A 24149-nucleotide genomic window follows, 5' to 3' on the forward strand; every position below is an offset into this window, starting at 1 on the left:
GATCTCGACCAGGGTCCACACGCTTGCGGCCATGATGCAGAGGGAGTGGGCCATCTCCGCCTGGGACTGTGCCACATCACGCTGTGACTGTGCCACCACCTTCTCGGTTTGTGTCACATCAGCCAATGACTGAGCCATCTCCCTCTGGGACTGGGCCACCTCATTCTGTGTCTGCAGCAAGTTGACCAGCGCCTGGGAAATGCCTCCGGCCTTCTCAGCCATGTCCCGCTATGACTGGGTCACACTCAGGAGCCCTGCTGCGATTTTCAGGTGGCTCTGGGACATGGTCGCCTGTGACACGGCAATCCTGTCCTGGGCCTTGCCCAGCACCTGCACAGACTGCCCCAGACCTTGGACATGCTGATCCATAGCCACGACCCTCACCCCCAATGTCTCGGACACCACCCATGTGGCGTTGGCTTGGGTGGCACGCATTGTTGGCAGCCCCTCCTGCTGCTGCACATGGTTGGTCTCCTCCAACTACACCTGCAGGTGCTACATGCTCGCCGACAACCCCTCATTGTTGTCCCTGGATCTGCGACTGCATCTCCACGATAGATGGAATTGTCTGTTCCAGAAGCTCGAGACCCGTCTGGACGGCAGCTAGTCCCTGGGATTGGCCTGTCTCCGACCATCCGCCTCCTCGGGAGTTCCCATCTCCACCTGCTGTACCGAAGCTGCTGAGCGGTGAGCATCAGAGAGTGTTCCAGGAGCCTCTTCACTGAAGTGCCCAACTGCGATGAGTGTCTCTGGGAGATAGAGGGTGCTGGAGACAGCTGTGACGGAAAATCACTGTCATCCTCTGACCCGGGCTCCGGGGTCTCCTGAGTCTCGGGTGGGGGGCTGGTGTCTGAGCTGCTTTCCTCAGAGCTCGGCTCACGGGGGGAGGGATGCTCCAGCTGTGGCACTGGCTGGGGGGGGGGGGGGGGCAGGGGGGCGGGAATGGGAGTTGGCATGTGGGGGTGGGGTGGGTGGGGGGTGTGGAGGTGGGGTGAAGGTGTTGTGGGGGTGGTGTGACACACGTCACAGGGAACCACAGCTGAGCGGGGTCTCACTTCCTCGCCCATGGCCAAGCTCCAGCTCAGCGACCTCCCGTTCCTCTAGGCCGCCGACCATGTCCAGGGCCCTCTGCTTGGCCATGGTAAGGGGCCGCAGGTCTGGCGGTCCCCCACCTGTCTTCTCCTGCTTCCACCAGTTGTGCCTGGCCTTCTCCTGGGTGTGGGTGGGGGGGGGGGGGGGGGGGGATGCGCAGAAAATTACAGTGTTATACAGTCCGACGCAAACAGGCCTCAGTGGCCAGGGCACCTGGCCATGGCAGCTGGTGTGGGTGCCAGCATGTGATCCAGGGTGGGGTTGCATGATCCTAGGGATACAGATGTGTGGGATGGGGGTTTGTTCTGGAGCAGCTCCATTCACTTAGACATGGCTGCAACACAAAACAACCTGGGAGCCAGTTCAGGCCCTAGAAAAACACCATCTAAACACTGTTGTAAACAGAGAATAGGGTTGCCAGACTCAAAAAGAACTGACTTGGAAGAGTTACCAATTCCTAGAATGTGAAAAAGCTAAACTAATTAGTTGAGACACAGCAATTAAGTCAGGCCACTTCAGTCACTACTTTCAGTTTATGCCCCCTCACACTCTCAGTGACTCCATTGAGTAAATATTCCTTCAATAACATCAGCAGGTTGATTCGCTGTTAAAATATATCTTGTAATTAGAAAGGGAAAACATTAAAAATGAATCACAATTCTTGTAACTCTCTTAAAAAGGCGTCATGTTACTTGCATTACATTTTAAGTGAGGTTCGAGTTGTGCATTTTTAATAAGGATCATGCATTATTGCTTGCAAACGACATCAGCAATCAAACCAGCAAGTTTTTGACAATAAACAAAACCACAATAGTAAACATGCTCTGGTGTAGTTCCCGTCTTCTTGCAATACCCCATTGTGAATATTGTCACTTGAAACATACAGGACATTAACACAAAATTACCAATAGCAAATTGGTAGCTCATTTTGCAGGCTGTCTAAATATTATTTTCCTTTGGCATCAATGCTGATCACTATTACACTATTGCCCAAAATGTAATTTTTCCTATTAAGGTTTTTCCATCCCACAGTCCTTGTATGGTCAACTCTATTACGATTATTCAATCACCAGAGGGAGCTGAATAACAATAAGCAAAACTTGTAAAAAAAATCACTATGACAACAAAATTAATCAAAAGAATCTCCAATATAGCACAAAACCATGCACATTTACAGAACAGAAGGTTCCCTTTTGGCAATTCAGGATAAATCCTGCTGCCTTCCTTTTTCCCCAGGTCTGTGTCTATCTCTGGTCCAAACGTGTATCTAAATTCTCCAAGGAAATGTAATGGTCCCTATTGCAAGCACTCTCCATGGAAGAGTATAGAAGAGTATTCCATACTCACATAACTTACATAATTCCAACCTTCCAAAGTCCTTCAACGTGTTGTTACATCACAAATCCACGCCCATTTTTTCCACAACATCAGCCAGAATTCTCCGGCCTTTGGGATTCTCAGTTCTCACTGGCAGCGCACCCCGACCGGAGGGTTTCCCGGCAGGGTGGGTGATTTCAATGGGAAATTCCATTGACAAGTGGCGGGAGTAGAGAATCCCGCCACCTGCAAATGGTGCGTCACCAAGAAACATGGGGCTGATGGAGAATCCATCCCATCATGTTAGAATGTCTTGAATCATGAAACAACCATCTGCAAAGTCAAAAATGATATTCAACCTGATAACAACAGTGGTAAACAATTCCACTCACTCTACTTGGCTATCTGCAACCTTTGACAAAGTAAACCACACCATCTCTGTCCAATGCTTATGCACAACCATCTAACTGGGTGCAATTGTTCTCACCTGATAAAATTCCGAACCAACATACCATTGCCAGAGTATCACCTGATAAGACTTCTCTTTCCACTCCCAACATGGTTTTGTGAAAGAGAAAACGTGCCTAACCAATTTATTGGAGTTCTTTGAAGGAGTAATTTGTACTGTGGATAAAGGGGAACTGGTGGATGTACTATACTTAGATTTCCAGAAGGCATTTTGATAAGGTGCCACATCAGGTGTAATGCCTGGAGGTCAGATGTAATGCCTGGATCTGGTATGTCTCTCTTGTGGGGACCATGAATTGGATTCAATTTGAATTGGTTTTTGGAGCAGGCAAGGAGCTGGATTAGAGGTTTTCCCCTGTACACTTTCTGAGCTCTGGCTTTGTAACTCTGATAAAGTAATTTTAAAAAAGATAAGGTGCCACATCAAAGGTTGTTGCAGAAAATGAAAGCTCATGGTGTAAGGGGTATTCAATTAAGGGCAATTATTGTGTATTCCCCAGATTCGGCCAGACTTTCTGGCACCTCAGATTTCCTACTGATTTGATATTGGCAACACTATTGGGCGCTGCAACTGCAGCCCATTGATCTCATTGGCTGAAGGTCAGAGAATCTTCTGGAAGAATGTGATAAGAACGGACACCTAGAGAACATCCACAGCGAAAACTCAACATGGAGACTACAGACGAAACTCTGCAGCAACCCAGACACAGACGGAAGAGGGCACCTGAGAATCACCTTTGCAGACGAGGACCTTGAGACAGCAGAAACGGGTAGTATTAGAATCTTGGACAAATAAGATTAAGATCATTTGGGGTAGTAAATGTTTGTGAACAGTTTGTGAATAAATTTGGGTTGAATCGTGAACCTGTTTTATCCTTTGTTCATCTCGCAAATAAGGGCACAAGGGTAAAACATTTTAATAATAAACTGGTCGAAATGTCTGAGAATTTTCAGATTAAACAGGAGGCTGAAAGGTTACTGGGGGTTGGCAGGGATGTGGAGTTGAGGTTCCAATCAGATCAGCCATGCTCTTCTTGAATGGATGATGGCAGAGCTGGCTCAAAGTGTCAAGTGGACTACTCCTGCTCGTAATTCATATATTCCCACACTGTTAAGCCGAGGATGGGGCTAAATAAATTGTTTTTTAAAAGAGCTGGCAAAATCTCGAAATCTCAAAATGGCTTCCTGCTGTGACAAACTATTCTGTGCTTCCATTTAATGCAAGAAAGCAAGGGCTTTGGATATCGGAGACGGCGAGGCCTCCGAATATTTAGGGGCAGCACGGTAGCATGGTGGTTAGCATAAATGCTTCACAACTCCAGGGTCCCAGGTTCGATTCCCGGCTGGGTCACTGTCTGTGCGGAGTCTGCACGTCCTCCCCGTGTGTGCGTGGGTTTCCTCCGGGTGCTCCGGTTTCCGCCCACAGTCCAAAGATGTGCGGGTTAGGTGGATTGGCCATGCTAAATTGCTCGTAGTGTCCTAAAAAGTAAGGTTAAGGGGGGGGGGGTTGTTGGGTTACGGGTATAGGGTGGATACATGGGTTTGAGTAGGGTGATCATTGCTCGGCACAACATCGAGGGCCGAAGGGCCTGTTCTGTGCTGTACTGTTCTATGTTCTATGTTCTATCAGAGACGGCGAGGCCTCCGAATATCAGAGATGGTGAGGACTCAGGTTACAAGAAACGGAAGTGGCTTTGAATATCAGAGATGGCAAGGGCTCTGGGTATCGTAGATTATGTGGCCTCCGAGTATCGGAAACGACGAGGACTCTGGGTATCACAGAAGGTGGGGGCTCTAGGTATCGGAGGTGGTAAGGGTTGCGGGTATCCATGATCCTAGCCTCTGTCTATTCTGCATCCCACACGTCCAATTTGAGTAAGTTGTTGTTGCCATAATGGACACTCCCCAAAAAATCAAATTAAAGTATTTTGAAAACTGAGTAAATATTTATAATGAAATCTTATGAGCCATTCCTCTACCACCTCTCCCATGTACTGATTCTCCACCACAGCATTTCTTTATCAGAGTTCCGTTCTTACCTATTCTAATACAGTCAGTATATATCTCCCAACACAGATATCAACAGTCGAATGTGTCTCATATGTGACCCAGGCAGCATGGTAGCACAGTGGTTAGCACAATTGCTTCATAGCTCCAGGGTCCCAGGTTCGATTCCCAGCTTGGGTCACTGTCTGTGCTTAGTGTGCACGTTCTCCCCGTGGGTTTCCTCCGGGTGCTCCGGTTTCCTCGCACAGTCCAAAGATGTGCAGGTTAGGTGGATTGGTCATGCTAAATTGCCCTTAGTGTCCAAAATTGTCCTTCAAGTGGGTGGATTTACAGGGTTACGGGGATAGGGTGGAGGTGTGGGCTTGGGTAGGGTGCTCTTTCCAAGAGCTGGTGCAGACTCGATGGGCCAAGTGGCCTCCTTCTGCACTGTAAATTCTGTGATTTGGTCTGTTATGCTTTTGCCGATGTGCTGTAAACCTTAGAGGTTTGATTGATCTCATGTTTATTTAGATTATTTTAAAACATCTCAGAATTCACAGGATTTTCTGTCAACACACATGGGGCGAGATTCTCTCACCCCAGGGCTGGGCCGGAGTATCGCTGTGACCAGCGCGAGTCGCCCCATGCCGCCCCGACACCAGGACGCAACTCTCCGGAGAGCGGAGAATCGGCGCCATTGGCGCCCGTGCGGTTGGTGCGGTGCTGGTCGGGGGCCGCTCAACGGAGCCCACCCCCCGGCGATTCTCCGCCCGGGATGGGCCGAGCGGCTGTACAAAAAATCTCGAGTCCCGCCGGCGCCATTCTAACCTGGTCTTACCCGGCGGGCCCTCGGAGTGGAAGGATCCAGGTGCAACCTGGGGGGGGGGGGAAGGGGGATCGGCCCTGCGGGGGAGAGGGGGGGGGTCTCCGCTGTGGCCTGGCAGCGATCGGGGCCCACCAATCGACGGGCTGGCCTATCAGGCTGGGGGCCTCCTTTGTTCCGTGCCGGCCCCTGTAGCCCTACGCCATGTTGCGTCGGGGCTGGGGCGGAGAAGGGTGACACCGCGCATGAGCAGAAATCGCGCCGGTCCCACTGCGCATGCGCCCATCTGACACCGGGGTCGGCAGCTGGAGCGACGTGGGCGCGGCTCCAGTGCCATGCTGGGCCCCTGTAGGGGTCAGAATTGCTGCTCCTGAGGCCATGTTGATGCCATTGGGAACGACGGCGTCAACACTTAGCCTCAGGATCAGAGAAACCCGCCCATGGTGTCAGCTCTGTGCTTCAGATCTTTCCAGAACTCTCTTGATGCAGTGTCGGCTACTTTACTCTCTAGCCCCACCAACAGGCTTAAATACTTAAGTGCAGTTATAGATCAGAGAACCAATTACATAATCAGATACAGATCAATCAAACTATTGGACATTTCATACCTTCCCCCTTTTAACCAAAAACCATGGGCGGGATTCTCCAATAACAGGGCTAGATATCCACGCCAGCGTAAAAACACTGGATAATCACTCTGGACTTTCCTTAAGTCCTGAGTGATTCTCCTACCTGCAGGGGGCTAGCAAGGCCCCGGAGTGCTTCTCGCCCGGCATTTCCAGATATGTAGCCCCACCCCCACCCCCGAGATCGCGCGCGCCCGTGCGTCAGTGACATCCGATCGACCCCTGGCCGTCCATGAGGCCCTCCCCCCAGTGATAGATTCCCCCCCTGCCCCCCCACCAGGACTTTCGTATGTTAGAACCACGCCATCAGGAACCCGGCCAATTTTACTCGGAGAATTCCTGGGGGTGGGCCTCTCTCAATGTAGTTCGCGTCGGGATCGGAGAATCGTGGGAGCGGCGTCAGACCGTCTTTCAGAGTAAATGCCCATTCTCCACTCCCGCGTCAATCGCGATTTTGGCGCCAAGGCTCGGAGAAACCAGCCTCATGTTTTGAATTAAATCATTCTAACAACAAACTTACATCATCAAGTCATTTTTGTAGAGTTTAACTTATCTATTTTACTAAGTAAAGAAATAGTCTTTGAGATGCAAAGGTTTCATAGATCTGCAATTCGCTCTCTGAATTTGAGTTGCAGTTCTGTGAGATCAATTTGAGGAGGCAGATAATCAACATCACTCATGCGAAAAGGAAATGCAGCCTCATAATCACTGTCCAGAAAAACATTCAGCTCGCTAAAGGGAATTGAATGAAAACTTGGAGTAGAAATAAAATGCAGGCATATGGGGGAAAAGCCGAGGGTGGGAGAAAATAAATTGTTATTTAAAAGAGCTGGCAAAGTCTCTACAAATCGCTATCAAGCATCACACACTCCACTTGGTGTTATCATCGAACAGATAAGCATTGGTATTGAGGAAGCTCTTAATCTGCTCTGACCTGTGGGCTGGTTTAGCACTGTGGGCTAAACAGCTGGCTTGTAATGCAGAATGATGCCAGCAGCGCGGGTTCAATTCCCGTACCGGCCTCCCTGAACAGGTGCCGAAATGTGGCGACTAGGGGCTTTTCACAGTAACTTCATTGAAGCCTACTTGTGATAATAAGCGATTATTATTATTACTTGATAGAAATGATGCAGATTTGGCCATTTGGATTTAAATCCAATTTCCTGCCTCAAATCATAGTTCCCATTCACCACTTGTTGTTTTTGTATGGTTTTGCTTTATCATTTTGCAATTTCACCTGTTTCTGCTTTGACATTCTCATTAACTGATGGTGACAGCCTAGAGTGGTCAGTGGCATATGAAGGTTATGACCTATCATAAGTTCAGCTGGTGTCCTTTCAGTCAAAGACTGTGGGGTGGTTTGATATGTTTGAAGTAGACTATGAGTGGATTATTCAAATGTTTTCCCTTCTGACATGCTAGCTCTCAGACTACCCTTTATCAGTGTTGAATTGCTCAATGCCACCATTCGATTGCAGATTGTTGCGCGATGTCAGATAGTGAGGGATTTTGTAACTTGCTAGGAACTCTGAACTGACTGGAAACATTTCCTGTCGTGATAGTCTCCGGCAAACCCTATTTTGTAAACAGCTTTTCTAGAACATCAGTGACTGAAATGGTGGTTATGGAATTTGTTGCTGTGATTTCTGGTTATTTACTATGTGCATCATGAAAAACAAGCAGAAAATGTTGATTTCTAGGGACTGCTTGTACGTCTTCAAAAATATCTACTACAAGTTGTTGCCATGGTTTTGTTGGCCTTGGGGTCGGTTGTAGAGGTGCGAGACACTGATTTCTCACTGAGTATATAAGCTATGCAGTTTCTAATGAACTCTTCTGTACAACGATCTATAACCGGCCATCAGACTGCTCCACGGGATCATTATTTCCTCTTAACAACACCCAGATGTCCTTCATGGGCAAGATGCAATACATGGTGCCGTAGAGCATTTGGGATAATAATTTGAGTTTTGCTTGCAATACAAATGTCACCAAACAATGCAAATTAATTACATACTGTGTAGTACAATATCAGTTCTTCCCCTATTTCACGAGGCCACTCAGTTGGTAGGTACAAGTTTGCTTTTTGCAGTATGCTGTCACTTTCCAATTCAGCCTCCAACTCCTCTTGTGTAACGAGATTCATGGTGGTGTGTGAAATCACCATGATCACATAGTCTTCAATGTCACACTTCACCTCACTATCACTAACATAGCCTGCGATAGTAGCACAGCTGTCATGATAAGAACAAAGCAATATAGGAACAGGAGTAGGCCATTCAACCCCTTAAGCCAGTTCTGCCATTCAAAAAAATCATTGCTTATCTGTAGCCTAACTCCGTATACCTGCCTTTGGCCCATTTCCCTTAACACCTTTGCTCAACAAACATTTACCTGTCTCAGATTTAAAATTAACAACTGATCTGGCAGCAATTGCCATTTGTGGAAGAGGATTCCAAACCCCCACCAACCTTTGTGTGTAGAAGTGCTTCCTAACATCTCTCCTGAATGGTCTGGCCCTAATTGTTAGACTATGTACCCTCGTCCTAAAATCTCCAACCGGATAAAGATAAAGCAGTTTATCTTTATCTACCCTGTTTTTCAGGGCACCCTTTAACCTTCTAAATTCTAGAGAGAACAGGCCTAATTTGTATAATTTATCCCCATGAGAAATTCAAGAGAAAACAGGCTTAATTTGTATAATTTCTCCCCATGACATAACCTCGGAAGTCCAGGTATCATTCTTGTAAACCTACATTGCACTTCCTCCATGGCCAAAATATCCTTCCTGAGGTGTGGTGCTGAGATCTGTTCACAATACTCTAAGTGGGGTTTAACCAAGGTTTTGTATAGCTGCAGCATAACATCTGCATCCTTATACTCCAGTCATAGGATTTACAGTACAGGAGGCCATTCGGCCCATCGAGTCTGCACTGGCTCATGGAAAGAGCACCCTACCCAGGCCCACATCTCCACCCTTTCCTCAGTAACCCCACCCAACACTAAGGGCAATTTAGCATGGCCAATCCACCTAACCTGCACATCTTTGGACTGTGGGAGAAAACCGGAGCACCCGGAGGAAACCTACGCACACACAGGAAAAACATGCAGACTCCGCACAGACAGTGACCCAAGCCAGGGATCGAACCTGGGACCCTGGAGCTGTGAAGCAATTGTGCTAACAACTATGCTACCGTGCTGTCCAGTCCTCTAGATATAATGACTAGCATTCCATTAGCCTTCTTGATTACCTTTTGCATTTGTTCGTGACATGTTAACGATCTAGGCACCTTAACCCCCAGGTGACTTTGGACATCCATTGAATTTAAAGTCATACCATCTAGAAAGTACCCTAACCTATCCTTTTTCAGTCCAAAGTGGATAACCTCACACTTGTTACATTGAAATTCATCTGCCACAGTTTAGCCCATTCACCAATCAATATCTCTTTGTAATTTTCTGCTGTCATCTCCACTGTCTACAATGCCACCCAATTTTGTGTCATCAACAAATTTGCATACATGACTTTCTATGCCATTATTCAAATTACTGATGAATAATGTGGACAAGTGAGGCTGTAACCAGATGCCTGTGGGACACCACCAGTCACATGCTGCCAATTTATATCCCTAACTTCTGTCACCTGCCACTCAACCAATTTCCCAACCATGTCAGTAATTTGCCCTCAATTGCATGGGCTTCTACCTTAGATAACAGTCTTTTATGTGAGACTTCATCAAATACCTTCTGGAAGTCCAAATACCTTCTGGAATTCACCTCTTCAAAAACCTCTTCAATGAGGTTTGTCAGACATGATCTACCTTTCATGAATCCATGCTGATTCTCTCTGATTAACTGAACATTTTTGAAATGTTCAATTATCCCACCCTTGATTATATACTCCAACATCCCGACCACAGATGTAAGGCTGATCTATAATTCCCTTTTTTGCCCTTCTTAAAAAGTAGAGTGATGTAAGCATATTTTCCATTCCAGTGGGACAATTCTGAATCTGAAAGACTGTAGTTAGGACATTTACGATGTACTCCCCTACTTCTTTTAACACCCTCAGATGGAAACCATTAGATCCTCGGGATTTGCCGCTCTTTAGTTCCATTAATTTCCTCATTATCAATGTTTCATTTATGTTAATTTTATTTAGTCCCTGTCCCCGATCCACGATTAATATCTTCAGGACTTTTGGGAAGCTACCCTCCTTTTCTACTGTAAATACTGAGGCAAAGTGATTGTTCAACATGTCTGCCATGTCCCCATAGTCATTGACAATATCCCCACTTTCAGTCTTTAGCAGGCCAACATTGCTCCTGACCACCCGCTTTCCCTTTATGCAACTATAAAACCTCTTCTTTTAAATGTTAATGTCCCTTGCAAGCATCCTTTCATCCCATTTAGTAGTTCTTTAAGTTGCTTTGTGGCCCTTTACTAGTTTTGTATCTTAACCATTCAGTAGGATCTGTGCCATTTTTTGCATTTTTGTTTTTTAGTTTTATGCTGTCCCTTATCTCTTTCATTATCCATGACATATTTTTGTGAAGTGCAGCTTTATCCACCAAACCACTCTTGGTGATGGACATTGAAGTCCTCCGCCCAGAGCTTATTCTTCCCCCTTGCCATCCTCAGTGCTCCCTCCAAGTGGTGTTCAACATGGAGCTGTACTGATTCATCAGCTGGTGGAGATAGTCAGCTCATTTTTGACCTGAAGCCATGAGACGTCATGGGGACCAGAGTTAATGTTGAAGACTACCGGGGAAACTCCCTCTCAATTGTATACCACTTTGCCGCCACCTCTGCTGGGTTCATCCTGCCGGTGAGACAGGACATATCCAGGAATGGTGACATTGGGCGGGATTCTCCGACCCTCCCCCCTGCCGGGGGGCAGCATGAATCCCCCCCCCACCGCTCCAACGCCAGCTGCCAAATTCTCCACCGCCAGTTTTCGGGTGGGGGCGGCGATCACGCCGCGCCGGTCGGAGGCCGTTGGCAGTGGACCCCTCGGCGATTCTCCGGGCCCCGATGAGCTGAGCGGCCACCCGTTTTCGGCCAGTCTCACCGGCGTCAAATAGATAAGGTCCATACCGGCGGGACCTGGCTTGGAGGGTGGTTAGCGGGATCCTCAGCGGGGGTGGGGGGGGTGCGGGGGTATCCGGCCCCGAGTGGCCTGGCCCGTGATCAGGGCCCACGAATCTGTGGGCGGGCCTGTGCCGTGGGGGCACTCTTTCCCTCCTCGCTGGCCTCTGTAAGGCTCCGTGATGGCCGGCGCAGAGAAGAAACCCCCTGAGCATGCACAGGAAACACGGCAGTGGTTCTGCGCATGCGCCAGAGCAAGCTGGTGGTCCTGCGCATGTGCCAACTCGCACCGGCCGGCGGAAGCCCTTTGGCATCGGTTGGCGCGGCACCAACCCCTCCAGCGCCGGCCAAGCCCCCGGAAGTGTGCAGGATTCCGCACCTTCCAGGCGGCCCGATGCCGGAGTGGTTCACGCCATTCTTTGGCACCGGTACGGCCCACCCCACCGATTGCGAGAGGTTCCCGGCCATTGTCATTTCTGGTGCCTGGTTTCATGCCGTGTAATTTTTCCGGTTTTATTCCTTTTTTTGTTTTTCGTTGTGGTTGAATACAACTGAGTGGCTTGCTAGGCCATTTCAGAGGGCATTTAAGAGTCAACTACATTCCTGTATGTCACATGTCGACCAGACCAGGTAAGGATGGCAGATTTCCTTCCCCAAAGGACATTACTGAGCCTGATGGGTTTTTACGATAATTGGCAATGGTTTCATGGTCATCGTTCGACTTTTAATCACAGATATTTTATTGAGTTAAATTGCATCACCTGCCGTGGTGGGATCCCCTGGATCCCCAGGTCATTATCCTGGGTTGCTGGATTACTAGTCCAACCTACCTTAACTCATTAATGTTGATCTTATCTAAATCTAAAATTCTAGCAGCTGGTTTTTGCTTTTCACTTTCAAACATTACATTGAACTCACTCATACTATGATCACTATTTGATAAATGTTCATGCACAATTACATTGCTAATTAAATATGGCTCATTTCTCATTATTAAATCCAATATTGCTTGTCCCCATGTTGCATCCAGGACATATTGCTTTAGGAAATCATCCCTAACACATTCCAGAAATTCACTACCTTTCTGCAAGGTGCTTGACTGCCTCGACCAATCTATGTTAAAGTTAAAATCCCCTACTTTGCCTTTGAGACGCACTTGCCTAATTTCTGCATTTATACAATTTAGCCTTCCAATCTGCTACCAGGGAGTCTATACAAAACACCTATTTACTGTTCCTCAGTTCCACCCACAAGGTCTCCACTGGATGCTTTACCCTCATTGGGTGGCATGGTAGTAGCACAGTGGCTAGCATTGTTGCTTCACAACGCCAGTGTCCCAGGTTTTATTCCCGGCTTGGGACACTGTCTGTGCGGAGTCTGCCTGTTGTGCCTGTGTCTCCGTGTGCTTCCTCCAGGTGCTCCGATTTCCTCCCACAAGTCCCGAAAAATGAGCTGTTAGGTAATTTTGGCATTCTGAATTCGCCCTCCATGTACCCGCACAGGCACCAGAATGTGGCGACTAGGGGCTTTTCACAGTAACTTCATTGCAGTGTTAATGTAAGCCTGCTTGTGACAATAAAGATTATAAAAATTATATCCTATCTCACCAATTAATTGATTCTGTTTCTAATCATTAAGGCTAATCCTCTCCCTATGCCATTTTCCCTATCCATTCTGTAAATTTTATAATTTGGTATATTAAGTTTGGAGACTTGACCATCCCGCAGCCATAATGGCTATTATATCATAATCTCCAATTTGAATTTATGCCTGCAGCTGATTTAATTTATTTCTTACACTCCGTGCATTTGTATAAAAAACCCTTATGTGGGTCATACACTCTAACCTATTACCTCAGACTGATGCTTTATTATTTCTCTCTTCTGGTTTAATCAATATACTTCTCATTGTTTTGCCATTACCTTCCATACCTGAAATAGGATTCCTGACTGTTTCTTTACTCTCTGCCCTGTTACTTGTTTTTGAAACTGTATTGACATCCCCCAAGGCCTCCCCCTACCATTTCCAGCTTTCATTAGAAACACAAAAGGAGTTTATTGATAAGACAAACTGCACAGTAGTACAGCAGCTAGACAGACGGTTGTCCTATCCCCTACATGTCTTCTGCCTAAGAGGGGACTCCACCCCCTGAGGTGATTACCCACTCTCAGCTCCAATTGGTTCCTCAAACCGGGTAACCCTTAATCTGACCCTTTAAGGGCAACACAGCAATCACCATAAATCATCACGCTCCTCCCGCTTTAACTCTTTTAAACAATCTTCAATGACTAAGTTACTCGGTACTAAATTCTAACTAGACATATACCTGAGTTAGACAATTAGAAATCGAGTCCTTGAGGGAATTTTCTGTTTCTTGTAGAGCGGTGCAATTCTATCGTCTGAGATGCTTCCACAGTATCGACATCAACAGGAATTGCAATAGCAGGTACCTCTTCCAGCACAGGCAGTTCATTATTACTAGTTTCCATGGAGACAACAGTTTTGTCTATAACAGGTTGATCAGATACTTTGGTGCAAAAACATATTGTGATGGTAACACTGGCTGTTGGAGCATTTCTCTACTCCTCAAGTTAGCCACATGTTTACAAACAATCCGTCCCTCCATGTCTACTTGTTGTGATAGGGGTTCAGTCTCAGAGGCAATAATTCTGGGGATCAAGCTTGTTCCACTACCAAAGTTTCATATTCTGACACCATGACATATCATGCATTTAATATGTTTTTTTTAGTGTTGCAGTGGCGATGGCTCATTGATGAAATCTTGAGGTCTGCTCATTTAAGCATAAACACTTTTATTGGTGGGCTTTAACTTTGTACATTTCCAAATATAGTCTTGCCAGTTTTTTCACAATCTCGATCTGTCACGTGTGAAGGAATGGTTGTGGTGCTTAAGTCGTGGGATAAAGTTTCTTCTCTTTCCAGGATTTCAATGCAACCTCTTTCCATCAAACAATTTATCCTACTGGTACTTGTGCTTTTCCATTCATGCCCCCATTCCAGCCATCTTGTTCTGGCACATAATCTTTGTTTCTTTCTCTGCAGCTGCTGGACTGTGTAACCTTTTTGAACTCAGCATGGCAGATTCTCTGCAACTGCTCGACTGGGACTGCAGCAGGTGGTGAGGGAACCAACAAGAAGAAGAAACATACTTGACCTCATCCTCATCAATCTGCCTGTTGCAGATGTATCTGCCCATGACAGTTTTGGTAGAAGTGGCCACCGCACAGTCCTTGTGGAGACAAAGTCTCATCTTCACGTTGAAGATCCCCTCCATCATGTTGTGTGCCACTACCACTGTGCTAAATGGGATACACTTGAAACAGATCTAGCAACTCAAGACTGGGCATCCATGAGGCGCTGTGGGCCAACAGCAGCAGCAGAATTATAATCGACCACAATCTTCAACTTCATGGCCCGGCATATCCCCCAATCTGCCATTATCACCAAGCAAGGGGATCAACACAGATTTAATGAAGAGTGCAGGAGAGCATTCCAGGAGCAACATGAGGCATACCGAAAAATGAGGTGTCAACCTGGTAAAGCTATAATACAGGATTACTTGTGTGCCAAACAGCATGAGCTGCAAATAATACACATAGCTAAGTGATTCCACAATGAACACATCACATATAAGTTCCATCCAGCCGTGAATGGTGGTGGACAATTAAACAACTCACTGGAGGAGGGGGCTCCATAAATATCCCCATCGTCAATGAGGGAGGAGTCCATCACATATGTGCAAAAGACAAGTCTGAGGCATTCACAACAATCTTCAGCCAGAAGTGCCGAGTGGATGATCTATCTCGGTCTCCTCCGAAATTCTCCAGCATTACAGATGTCAGTCTTTAGCCAATACGATTCACTCCACTGGTTTAGCTCACTGGGCTAAATCGCTGGCTTTTAAAGCAGACCACGCAGGCCAGCAGCACGGTTCGATTCCCGTACCTGCCTCCCCGAACAGGCACCGGAATGTGGCGACTGGGGGCTTTTCACAGTAACTTCATTGAAGCCTACTCATAACAATAAGTGATTTTCATTTTCATTTCATTTTTATATCAAGAAATGGCTAAAGGCACTGGAGACTGCAAAGGCTATGGCCCCTGATAATATTCTGGTAATAGTACTGAAGACTTGTGCTCCAGAACTTGCTGCACCCCTAGCTAAGCTGTTGCAGTACAACTACAACACTGGCATCTACACGGCAATGTGGGAAATTGGCCAGCTGAGTCCTATGCAAAAGAAACAGGATAAATGCAACCCAGCCAATTACAGCCCTATCAGTCTACTCTCCATCATCAGCAAAGTGATAGAAGGAGTCATCAACAGTACTCAGTCATCAAGCGGCACTTACTCATCAATAACTTGCTCACGGACACTCAATTTGGTTTCCGCCAGGGTCACTCAGCTCCTGACCTCATTACAGCCTTGGCTCAAACATAGCCAAAAGAGCTGATGGCCAGAGATGAGGTGAGAATGAACGCCCTTGACATCAAGGCAGCATTTGACCGAGTATTGAATCAAGGCGCCCTAGCTAAACTGGAGTCAATGGGAATCAGGGGGGAAACTCTCCGCTGGTTGGAGTCATACCTGGCACAAAGGAAAAATGTTGTGTTGGTTGGTGGTCAATCATCTCAGCTCCAGGACATCACTGCAGAAGTTGCTCAGCAATGTGACCATGGCCCAACCATCTTCAACTGCTTCATTAATGACCTACCTTCCATCATAAGGTTAGAAGTGGGATGTTTGCGGATGACTGCACATTGTTCAGCACCATTCGCGATTCCTCAGATAATGAAGCAGTCCATGTCCAAATGCAGTAAGACTTGGACAATATCCAGGCGTGGGCTGACAAGAGGCAAGTTACATTCATGCCACAGAAGTGCCAGGCAATGACCATCTCCTACAAGAGGGGATCTAACCATTGCCCCTTGACATTCAATGGCATTAGCATAGCTGAATCCCCCACAATCAACATCCTTGGGGTTACCATTGATCAGAAACTGAACTGGACTAGCCACATGAATACTGTGGCTATAGGACAGGTCAAAGGCTAGGAATACTACAGCAAGTAACTCACCTCAGAGGTTCCCTGCCCTTATGAAGTGAGGTGAGGGTGAGCTCAAAAATCCCCTGAGAGATAAGTCGGGGTACTGGCAGGGGGGGGGGGGGGGGGGGGGGATTCCAGAGTGTCGAGAGATCATCAGTGTAGTGAGGTAAGTGCGGCCTCGGCAAGGCATTCCTGACTGAAACCAAACAGAGTCCCATTTCATTGCGGGGCCGTACTCGGCACTGCAGGCACCGAGAAACAACCCGCTATCCACGCCCAAAACGAGACTCTGTTTCCTGGGCGTTTTTTCACACCTGGAATTTCTGTACCCTCAAAAGTTTGCCTTTATGTCTTGCTAAATCAGTGCGCAGCTTCTCAAGCCTACACACAATGTTCTTCCTTGATTGGACTATTGGCTATCTCTTTAGAGTTCTCTCTATTTACATGGTTCATCAAACCCTGTGTGAAACATCGTTTATTCCATAAAATATGCTGTAAAAGTCCATGCTGTTGTTATGCTGACACTTAAAATATGCATCCTGTTTTTCCACTGCTGATTATTTTGTACGGTCCCACTGTTGCTGCCTTTTGCTTTGACTTTGGGCTGAGAAGCAGTTAAGGGAACCATCTGCAGCTTTGCAACATTTTACTGAAGCTGTTGTTACTTTCAATTGCTCAGAGATGAAAACCACACACAAAGCCAAATACTGTAGATAGTTGGTTGCTGATCGTTAAGAGTTCCAACAAGACTTGAGAGGATTGTGCATAAAATAATAGTGCTGGATATTGAAGCAAGCTCCTTACCTTCAACACATGAAGGTTGGGCCCGAGTTGTACCAGCTACCTGTCCTGGAAAACATGAGCATTTCACGGTTTGCGACCGTTCCTCAATTCTGTTCTTATTGCAGCATCGGTGGACAGCAACAACCTCACATGTGCCCTGTTTGACCTGATGACCTGAAAGAGAGAGAACGCAGAAACAGTGTGTTAACTACTTTATTATGAATAGCTCCAAGAGAAACAATTCATAGCACCCCGTTGCAGTAATTGACACCACTGTAAAGCATCCTAACAAAGTGATAGACTAAACAAGACGGAAATGTCAACTCAATTTGTCTTTCGATCTATCTTCAATTTCCCAAAATAGAATATGTAATCCACTATTGCTGTTCAATGACCTTAGGCAGTTAAAATAGCACAATGGTACACTGAGACTAAAACAACAAGGTAAACCTGAACGATCAGTAGAAAATGTTACTTATGACCAAAGACTCCTGCTAAGTATTTTAAGTCAAACAGGCTACCCGTAATACAATTCTTAATAACGCAAATTAAATTCTTTGATGTACAGAATACAGAAAAGATAGATGTAATATGTTTTATATATATTTTCTCTCCTCCTTTTGGCTACTGTTTTCTCCCTTTCTGTTCAGTATTTTTCAATCAGAAAAGGAGCGGGGAGGAGGAAAGCAGGTTCCACGGCCTCTGCTATGAACACAAAGAGAGTGAGAGTGGCCAGGGTAACTACTCCCATTGGTATTGATGACAATGTGAGGAATTACAAAAGTGAGCCATGCATTCCGCCATATTGTGGTACAATTGGCTGCAATTGGCTGCCAGTAAGGCTCCAGGGTAGGAAATACTTTCCAAAATACCAATGAACTAATTTAATGAATGATTATTATTAATTTATGACTGAGTATCGCACAAAGAGAGAGAAAAGCCTCTGAGGAGCGCTGAGAAGTATATTTCTATTCAAACTGAACTGTCAGTGCAGTAAAAATGCTCCTTAATCCAAATGAATATTTATGAATTCCCAATGAGAAAAGTTTTCTCTTCACAGAGACTTCCCTGAACTGGCTAATTCTAGAAAGTGTCGAGCCCATTCCCGAACACGCAATGTATGAATAACTACTCTAAATTTAAACTATGGAAAAACTAGGATGGTACAAACATCTATCGTTACTGCGATGCTTTGAAGAAATTTGATTTTTTGAAATAGTTTTTGTCACAGAAGTGTCTGTCTGAAAGTTAAATTCTCGTCTCACCAGGTGTATTTTTTTAAATAAATTTAGAGTACCCAATTATTTTTTTGTTAAATTAAGGGGCAATTTAGCGTGGCCAATCCACCTAGCCTGCACATCTTTGGGTTGTGGGGGTGAAACCCACGCAGACACGGGGAGAATGTGCAAACTCCACACAGATAGTGACCCAGAGCCGCAATCGAACCAGCGCCGCAGTCCACTGCACCACATGCCGCCCCTCAGGTGTATTTTTTTATTCAGAAACGCAGGCCCATAGCTCGGGAAACCATCAAGGTTGAAAAGAATGGCAGAGGGGTCAAAATAAATAAAGGAGTTATAGTTAACCAATGGAAATGTATGGTTTAAAAACCTCAAGCGCAGTTGACTCATGGTCTCAGCGGTCGCTCCAGAAGACGCCCACCAACGAGGACCTAGGTCACAGAGCGGGAATCGCAGCAGGCCGCCTCCACTCCTGCTGTACTGTCTGGGGAATCACCTAAACATTGCGTTAGGGCCCATAAGGCCAGAAAGTTAGACACTAGTTAAGTTGGCATGGGTGTAGGGCACAGTTTAGTTATAGGGGCTAGGGCACCTATCTGTAAATATTTGTTCACATTAAACACCTATTACCACTGTCACAACCTGTCACGGTGCTCTGTCAGATGGGTGTGAGGGGTGGGTGGTCTGGGCTGGCCAGAGAGGAGGTGCAAGGGGGGTGAGATTGGGTGGACATTGTAGATGGCCCAGACCTGCCCCCACGCCCTACCTGACTGTTCCCACAACCGTCACCCCAGGGAATCAATGGTTCCATGCGATGGAATGGCCAGCTCGCATGTGGGTATCACGGAGGTGGAGGATGTAAAGTGTTACCGTGGCAGGAGTCAGATATTGGCTCTGATGCGGAGCACCAGACCTCATTGCAGAGCAGGTTGTCATCATCCTCCATCCCATGGACCATACCCGCTGTTACTGCCAACCCAGGGCCCATGTCCCGTAGTGTGGCGGATATTCATCACGGCGGGGGTTACAGACTTGGGGGTGGTCATAGAGGGAGTAAGGGGGGCATGGGGGTGGGATGCGGTGTCTGAGCCCCTGGCCAGTCCCGCACACCCCAGGCCGGTAAACATGGATGCAATCAGAGCGTCCTGTGCGTGTTGGCCCTGGCACACACGTCATGCAGCATCCCGTGCCTGTCGTTCCTCCTCCTCCTCCAGCAAATCACCCCTCTGCTGTGCAATGTTGTGGAGGACACAGCAGGCATCACGATGTGGGTGACCCTCTCAGCATCATACCACATCTTCAGGCGGCTGAAACACTGCTCAATCACGCTCCTGGTTGCTGTGTGGGCATTGTTGTAGCGCATTCTGCATCAGTCTGTGGCCTCCGGATTGGTGTCATCAGCCACATAACCCCTGTTGCCCAGGAACCAACCCCCAGCCGAGAGGGGGAGGAGGAGCCGAAAATATCAGGAATCGTTGAATGTGCCAGGATGAAGGCGTTGCGCACACTGCCCGGGTATCGGGCACAGGTGAATGATGCGCAGCTGATGGTCACAAATCAGCTGCAAGTGCATTGAGTGGAACCCCTTTCTGTTTGTGTAGAGAGGCCTGTCATCGGCAGGTACTCATAGGAGGACAAGCATACTGTCTATCACGCCCTGGACCCGGGACATCCGGTCGATGGCGGCAAACACCACAGCCGGGCACCCCGGTGGGCTCGGATGCGCCTGTGTACCGAGGTCCGTGAGATCCCGGATAGGTCCCCACTCAGCGCCTGGAAGGACCCCGTGGCATAGACAGTCAGGGCGACTGTCATGTTGACAGCCACCGGGGACGTGTATCCTCCCCCATACCCCCACAGTATGAGCCATCATCTGGCAGATGTGTTGCACTGTCTGTCTGCTCAGGGGGAGTCTTCAACGGCATCCCCAGTCCGGCAGGTCCTCGAAGGACAGGCAGTGCCAGTACACACAAAGCCACATGCAGCACCTCCTCCTCCTCAGCCTGATGGGCAGCTGGCTCTCCATCTCGAGTAGCTGCCACCTGTTCCTCTGCAGCTGATTCTGCAGCTGCACTCTCTGCTGCTGCAGCTTCCTCCTACTCGAGCAACTCCAGCTCCTACAGCCGCAGGGCATCCCCAGAGCTGCGACGACTGACAGGAGGCGACCATTGTTGAATTCCAATATCCATTGTCTGCAGGGGATGAAAGGCCACCATATTAGCATGGTGCTTATACCCTGTGCCCAACCAGATCCAAAAGGCTACTTGGTTCCCCCAGTTGGCACTGCGGGCTCTGCCCTACATGTTCCATCCCCTCCCGAATCCCCGCACCTCTTGCCCCATCATTGTCTGGCACCATGGGGGCCTCTGGCGTGGTGCCTGTCCCTGATGCGAGGGGTACCATCGGCTGGCACTGCCCTTGCTAGGCCTGGCGTCTCCGTAGGGGTTAGAGTGGGTGTTTTCCTGGGTGGGCTGCCGCCGAGTAGTGGCCGAGTGGGGGGGCGTCAGTGTAGCAGAGGATGCGGGGTGGCGGGGTGGGGCACTAATACGGCCGGTGTCACTCTGCAGAATCAGTACCAAGGTGGGTGGTCAGTGAGATGCACAGCAAGATGGCTGCCTTGCAGGCCGCGGTAATGGCGGTCCAAGACTGGTCATCGCCCCGCTCCTGTGGGGGGGTCACCCTCCGCCAATCAGCCTGTTCGCCCATCATCCCCGCCCTCCCGGACCTGGCAGGACCCCCTCCCCACCCCAGCGAGCCCAGCCAGTGTCCAGCCCAGCAGCCCACAGTCATGTCTTCCTGTGTCCTACCTCCTCTCTTTCCCTCATCAGCCATGACGCCAGTTTCACGATGCACAAGTGAACTGCGTGTGCTAAACACCACTAGTGATATACTGCATGTATTATGGCACTGCCCGTGGATTACAAATACTACGGTAAATCCCTGCCTGCTGGCTCCTTCCAGCAGGCGCTGTATAATAGTGGATGCTCTCCTGCGCTGCTTCCATTCTGGTTCCAGCTGCAGGAGGCACAACATCTTGGGCAATAAACTGATGTACCATCAATTTATTGATGAGGGCCCTGACACCGTACCCCGGGATTTCAACGGAATGGGATCCAGAGGCCAGGGGGAATTTCTGGGTGATGGGGAGTATCGGGAGGGAGCAGAGCCTTACCGTAGCAGGGTGGATGAAACTCTCTGTGCTCCCGGAGTCAAAGAAGCAGGTCGTCTCGTGCCCGAAGATCTTCACCGTCGTCGTAGTGTTCACGAGGTTGCAGGGCCGAGACTGATCCAGGGTGATGGAGGCCACAGTACCCCCGGATCGCGGAGGCTCCGGAGAATACCGGGTCGGGCCCGCTAATGATATGCACACGGTGTTTACTGTACGTGTGTTCCGGAACGCATTGATGCGGCTGTCAGAGAATTGCGATTTGGGGTCAAATCAGCACCCGCGCGATTTTGACATCCAACCCGTTTCACGATTTTCCGTCGGCAAACATAGATTCCCGCCCAGTTCACTAGTGAGCTGATACTTGGATTTTTAAAAAGATGAATGTGCTCACGATCCATCTTGAATCCAGTAATGGAGTAAGAGAGGAATTATTGCCCGGTGCAGATTCTTGGGTAACAACAGTTGTCACATCACATGCCACTCGTAAGGATTGATTAATTGATGCAAGTGGAGACGGAGTTTGATGTCATTTGGGGTGGAAGCCATGTCACCAGAGGTCGGGGCCTGACATGGGGCCCCACAAAGAGGGAGAGTGCGGGGCCCCCAAAAGTGTGAGTCTACCGCATCCCACAGCCCTTAAATCAATCGCTATCAAAATCTGCGGAACAGACCTTCATATAAATTGTATAATCAACGGCCCACTTCTCCAGAGTAGCTTTCTTGGATGTCCCCAATTTCTAGGCCCACAGTGTCAAAGTCTAAATGCTGACAGCTTAAATGAATTCCATAAATCTTTACAAGCCCACTGTCTTTTTAAAAATAAAAATGTCTTTTTTTTAGGTCTGAAACCTGTTAGGTTATAAAACATTATTGACACAAAATGTTCCATAGCAGGCCAACAAATTGCACCCTCTGTTAATTAAAATTGTTTGTACCTTGTCATCTTAACAGAAACAGCATATGGAATCATAGAATCCCAACAGTAAAGAAGGAGGCCATTCAGCCCATCGAGTCTGCACCGATCCGCCAAAAGAGAATCCACCTAGGCCCATGCCCCATCCCTGTAACTTGTATTCATTTAGTAACTTTAACATAAACAAAACAACTCAAGCTGCTTGAAAGCAGGATCTGACACCAAGCCACATAAGGATGTAATAGCCCAGATCCTCCTGCCAGCAGCAAAGATGAAGCATTCTCTTCTGTGTGGGTGGGAAGGGAACCAGGCAAGTGGTTTACATCTATGGGTCATGCCAAGCCGGGGGGGTGGGGGATGGGTAGGAGAATTACCGGGGGTGCCAGGGCTACTGGTTTGAGGAATATAGCGGCATGGTGGAAACGTCACTGAACTAGTAATCCAGAGGCCCGTGGTGAATCCTCTGGGGGCACAGGTTGAAAACACACCAAGGCAGCTGGTGGAATTTAACTTCAATTAACAAACCTGCAATATTAAGCTAGTCTTAGTAATGGTGATTATGACAACTATTTTTGATTGTTGCAAAAACCTATTTGGTCAGGGCAGTACGTTGGTGCAATGGTTAGCACTGCTGCCTCACAGCGCCAAGGTCCCAGGTTCAATCCCGGCCCTGGGTCACTGTCCGTGTGGAGCTTGCGCATTCTCCCCGTGTCTGCGTGGGTCTCATCCCCACAACCCAAAAAGATGTGCCGGGTAGTTGGATTGGCCACGCTAAATTGCCCCTTAATTGGAAAATGAGTTGGGTACCCTAAATTTTGTTTTAAACTATTTGGTCCCAAAATGTCCTTTCAGGAAGGAAATTTGCCATCCTTACCCGGTCTGGCCCACATGTGACTCTAAACCCATAGTGTGATGGCTGTCAACATCTCTAAAGCCATTCAGTTCAACGGCAATTCGGGATGGGCAACAAATGCTGGCCTGTTGCCAGTGACACTCACATCCCATGAAATAATAAATCATAATTCAAACAAATCCAGAATCTGATTTGTGCGGCACAGATCTGATCGATCTGCATGATTTGCTTCTTAATTTTTCCCTATTTCTCATGTTTCCTATTATAAACAGCACAGTTTAATCTACTCACAAGTAAGATGCCATTGGATTAATCTGCAAATTCCGATAAAGTTGTCTTGCTTTGTAGTTATAGCACATCATTACATGCTATTTGCACTAGCTGTCAGCACCTGCCTCAGTCAGTGTCTACTCTGGACAGTTCTACACTTCCCTTTCATCTCCTTTCACATTCACTGTTGCTCTCCTTTCACATTCACTGTTGCTCAAGTGTCTTCTCATGATAAAGTGTTATGAGGAGATGATAAAAAGGTGGGCAGGTGCAGTTAATCTCAGGAACATATTAGCTGGATCAAAATGCCAGGTTTTGGTTTCTAAAATTCCTGACCTTACTCAAACTTTCTTCTGCCGTGGGTGGGAGAAAACTGGAAGAGCTGTACGTTTTATTATTGGCCCTAACCTAACCCCATCCCATACAGCCAGCTGCTCCAGGGAAGGGGATAT

The 24149-nt window shown here is 47.7% G+C and overlaps 1 protein-coding gene across 3 annotated transcripts in view; it reads right to left on the reverse strand.

The window, feature by feature from the left end:
* Nucleotides 1–24149, reverse strand: part of tafa4b (TAFA chemokine like family member 4b) — a 492967-nt gene that overhangs the window by 236854 nt on the left and 231964 nt on the right. For all 3 annotated transcript variants that reach the window (XM_038810609.1, XM_038810611.1, XM_038810612.1), the window contains one exon: nt 17273–17425. In XM_038810609.1, coding sequence (XP_038666537.1) covers nt 17273–17425 — 153 coding nt within the window. The remainder of the gene's footprint in view (nt 1–17272; nt 17426–24149) is intronic.

This window comes from Scyliorhinus canicula, chromosome 11 (genome assembly GCF_902713615.1).
Source record: "Scyliorhinus canicula chromosome 11, sScyCan1.1, whole genome shotgun sequence".
NCBI classification, from domain to species: domain Eukaryota; kingdom Metazoa; phylum Chordata; class Chondrichthyes; order Carcharhiniformes; family Scyliorhinidae; genus Scyliorhinus; species Scyliorhinus canicula.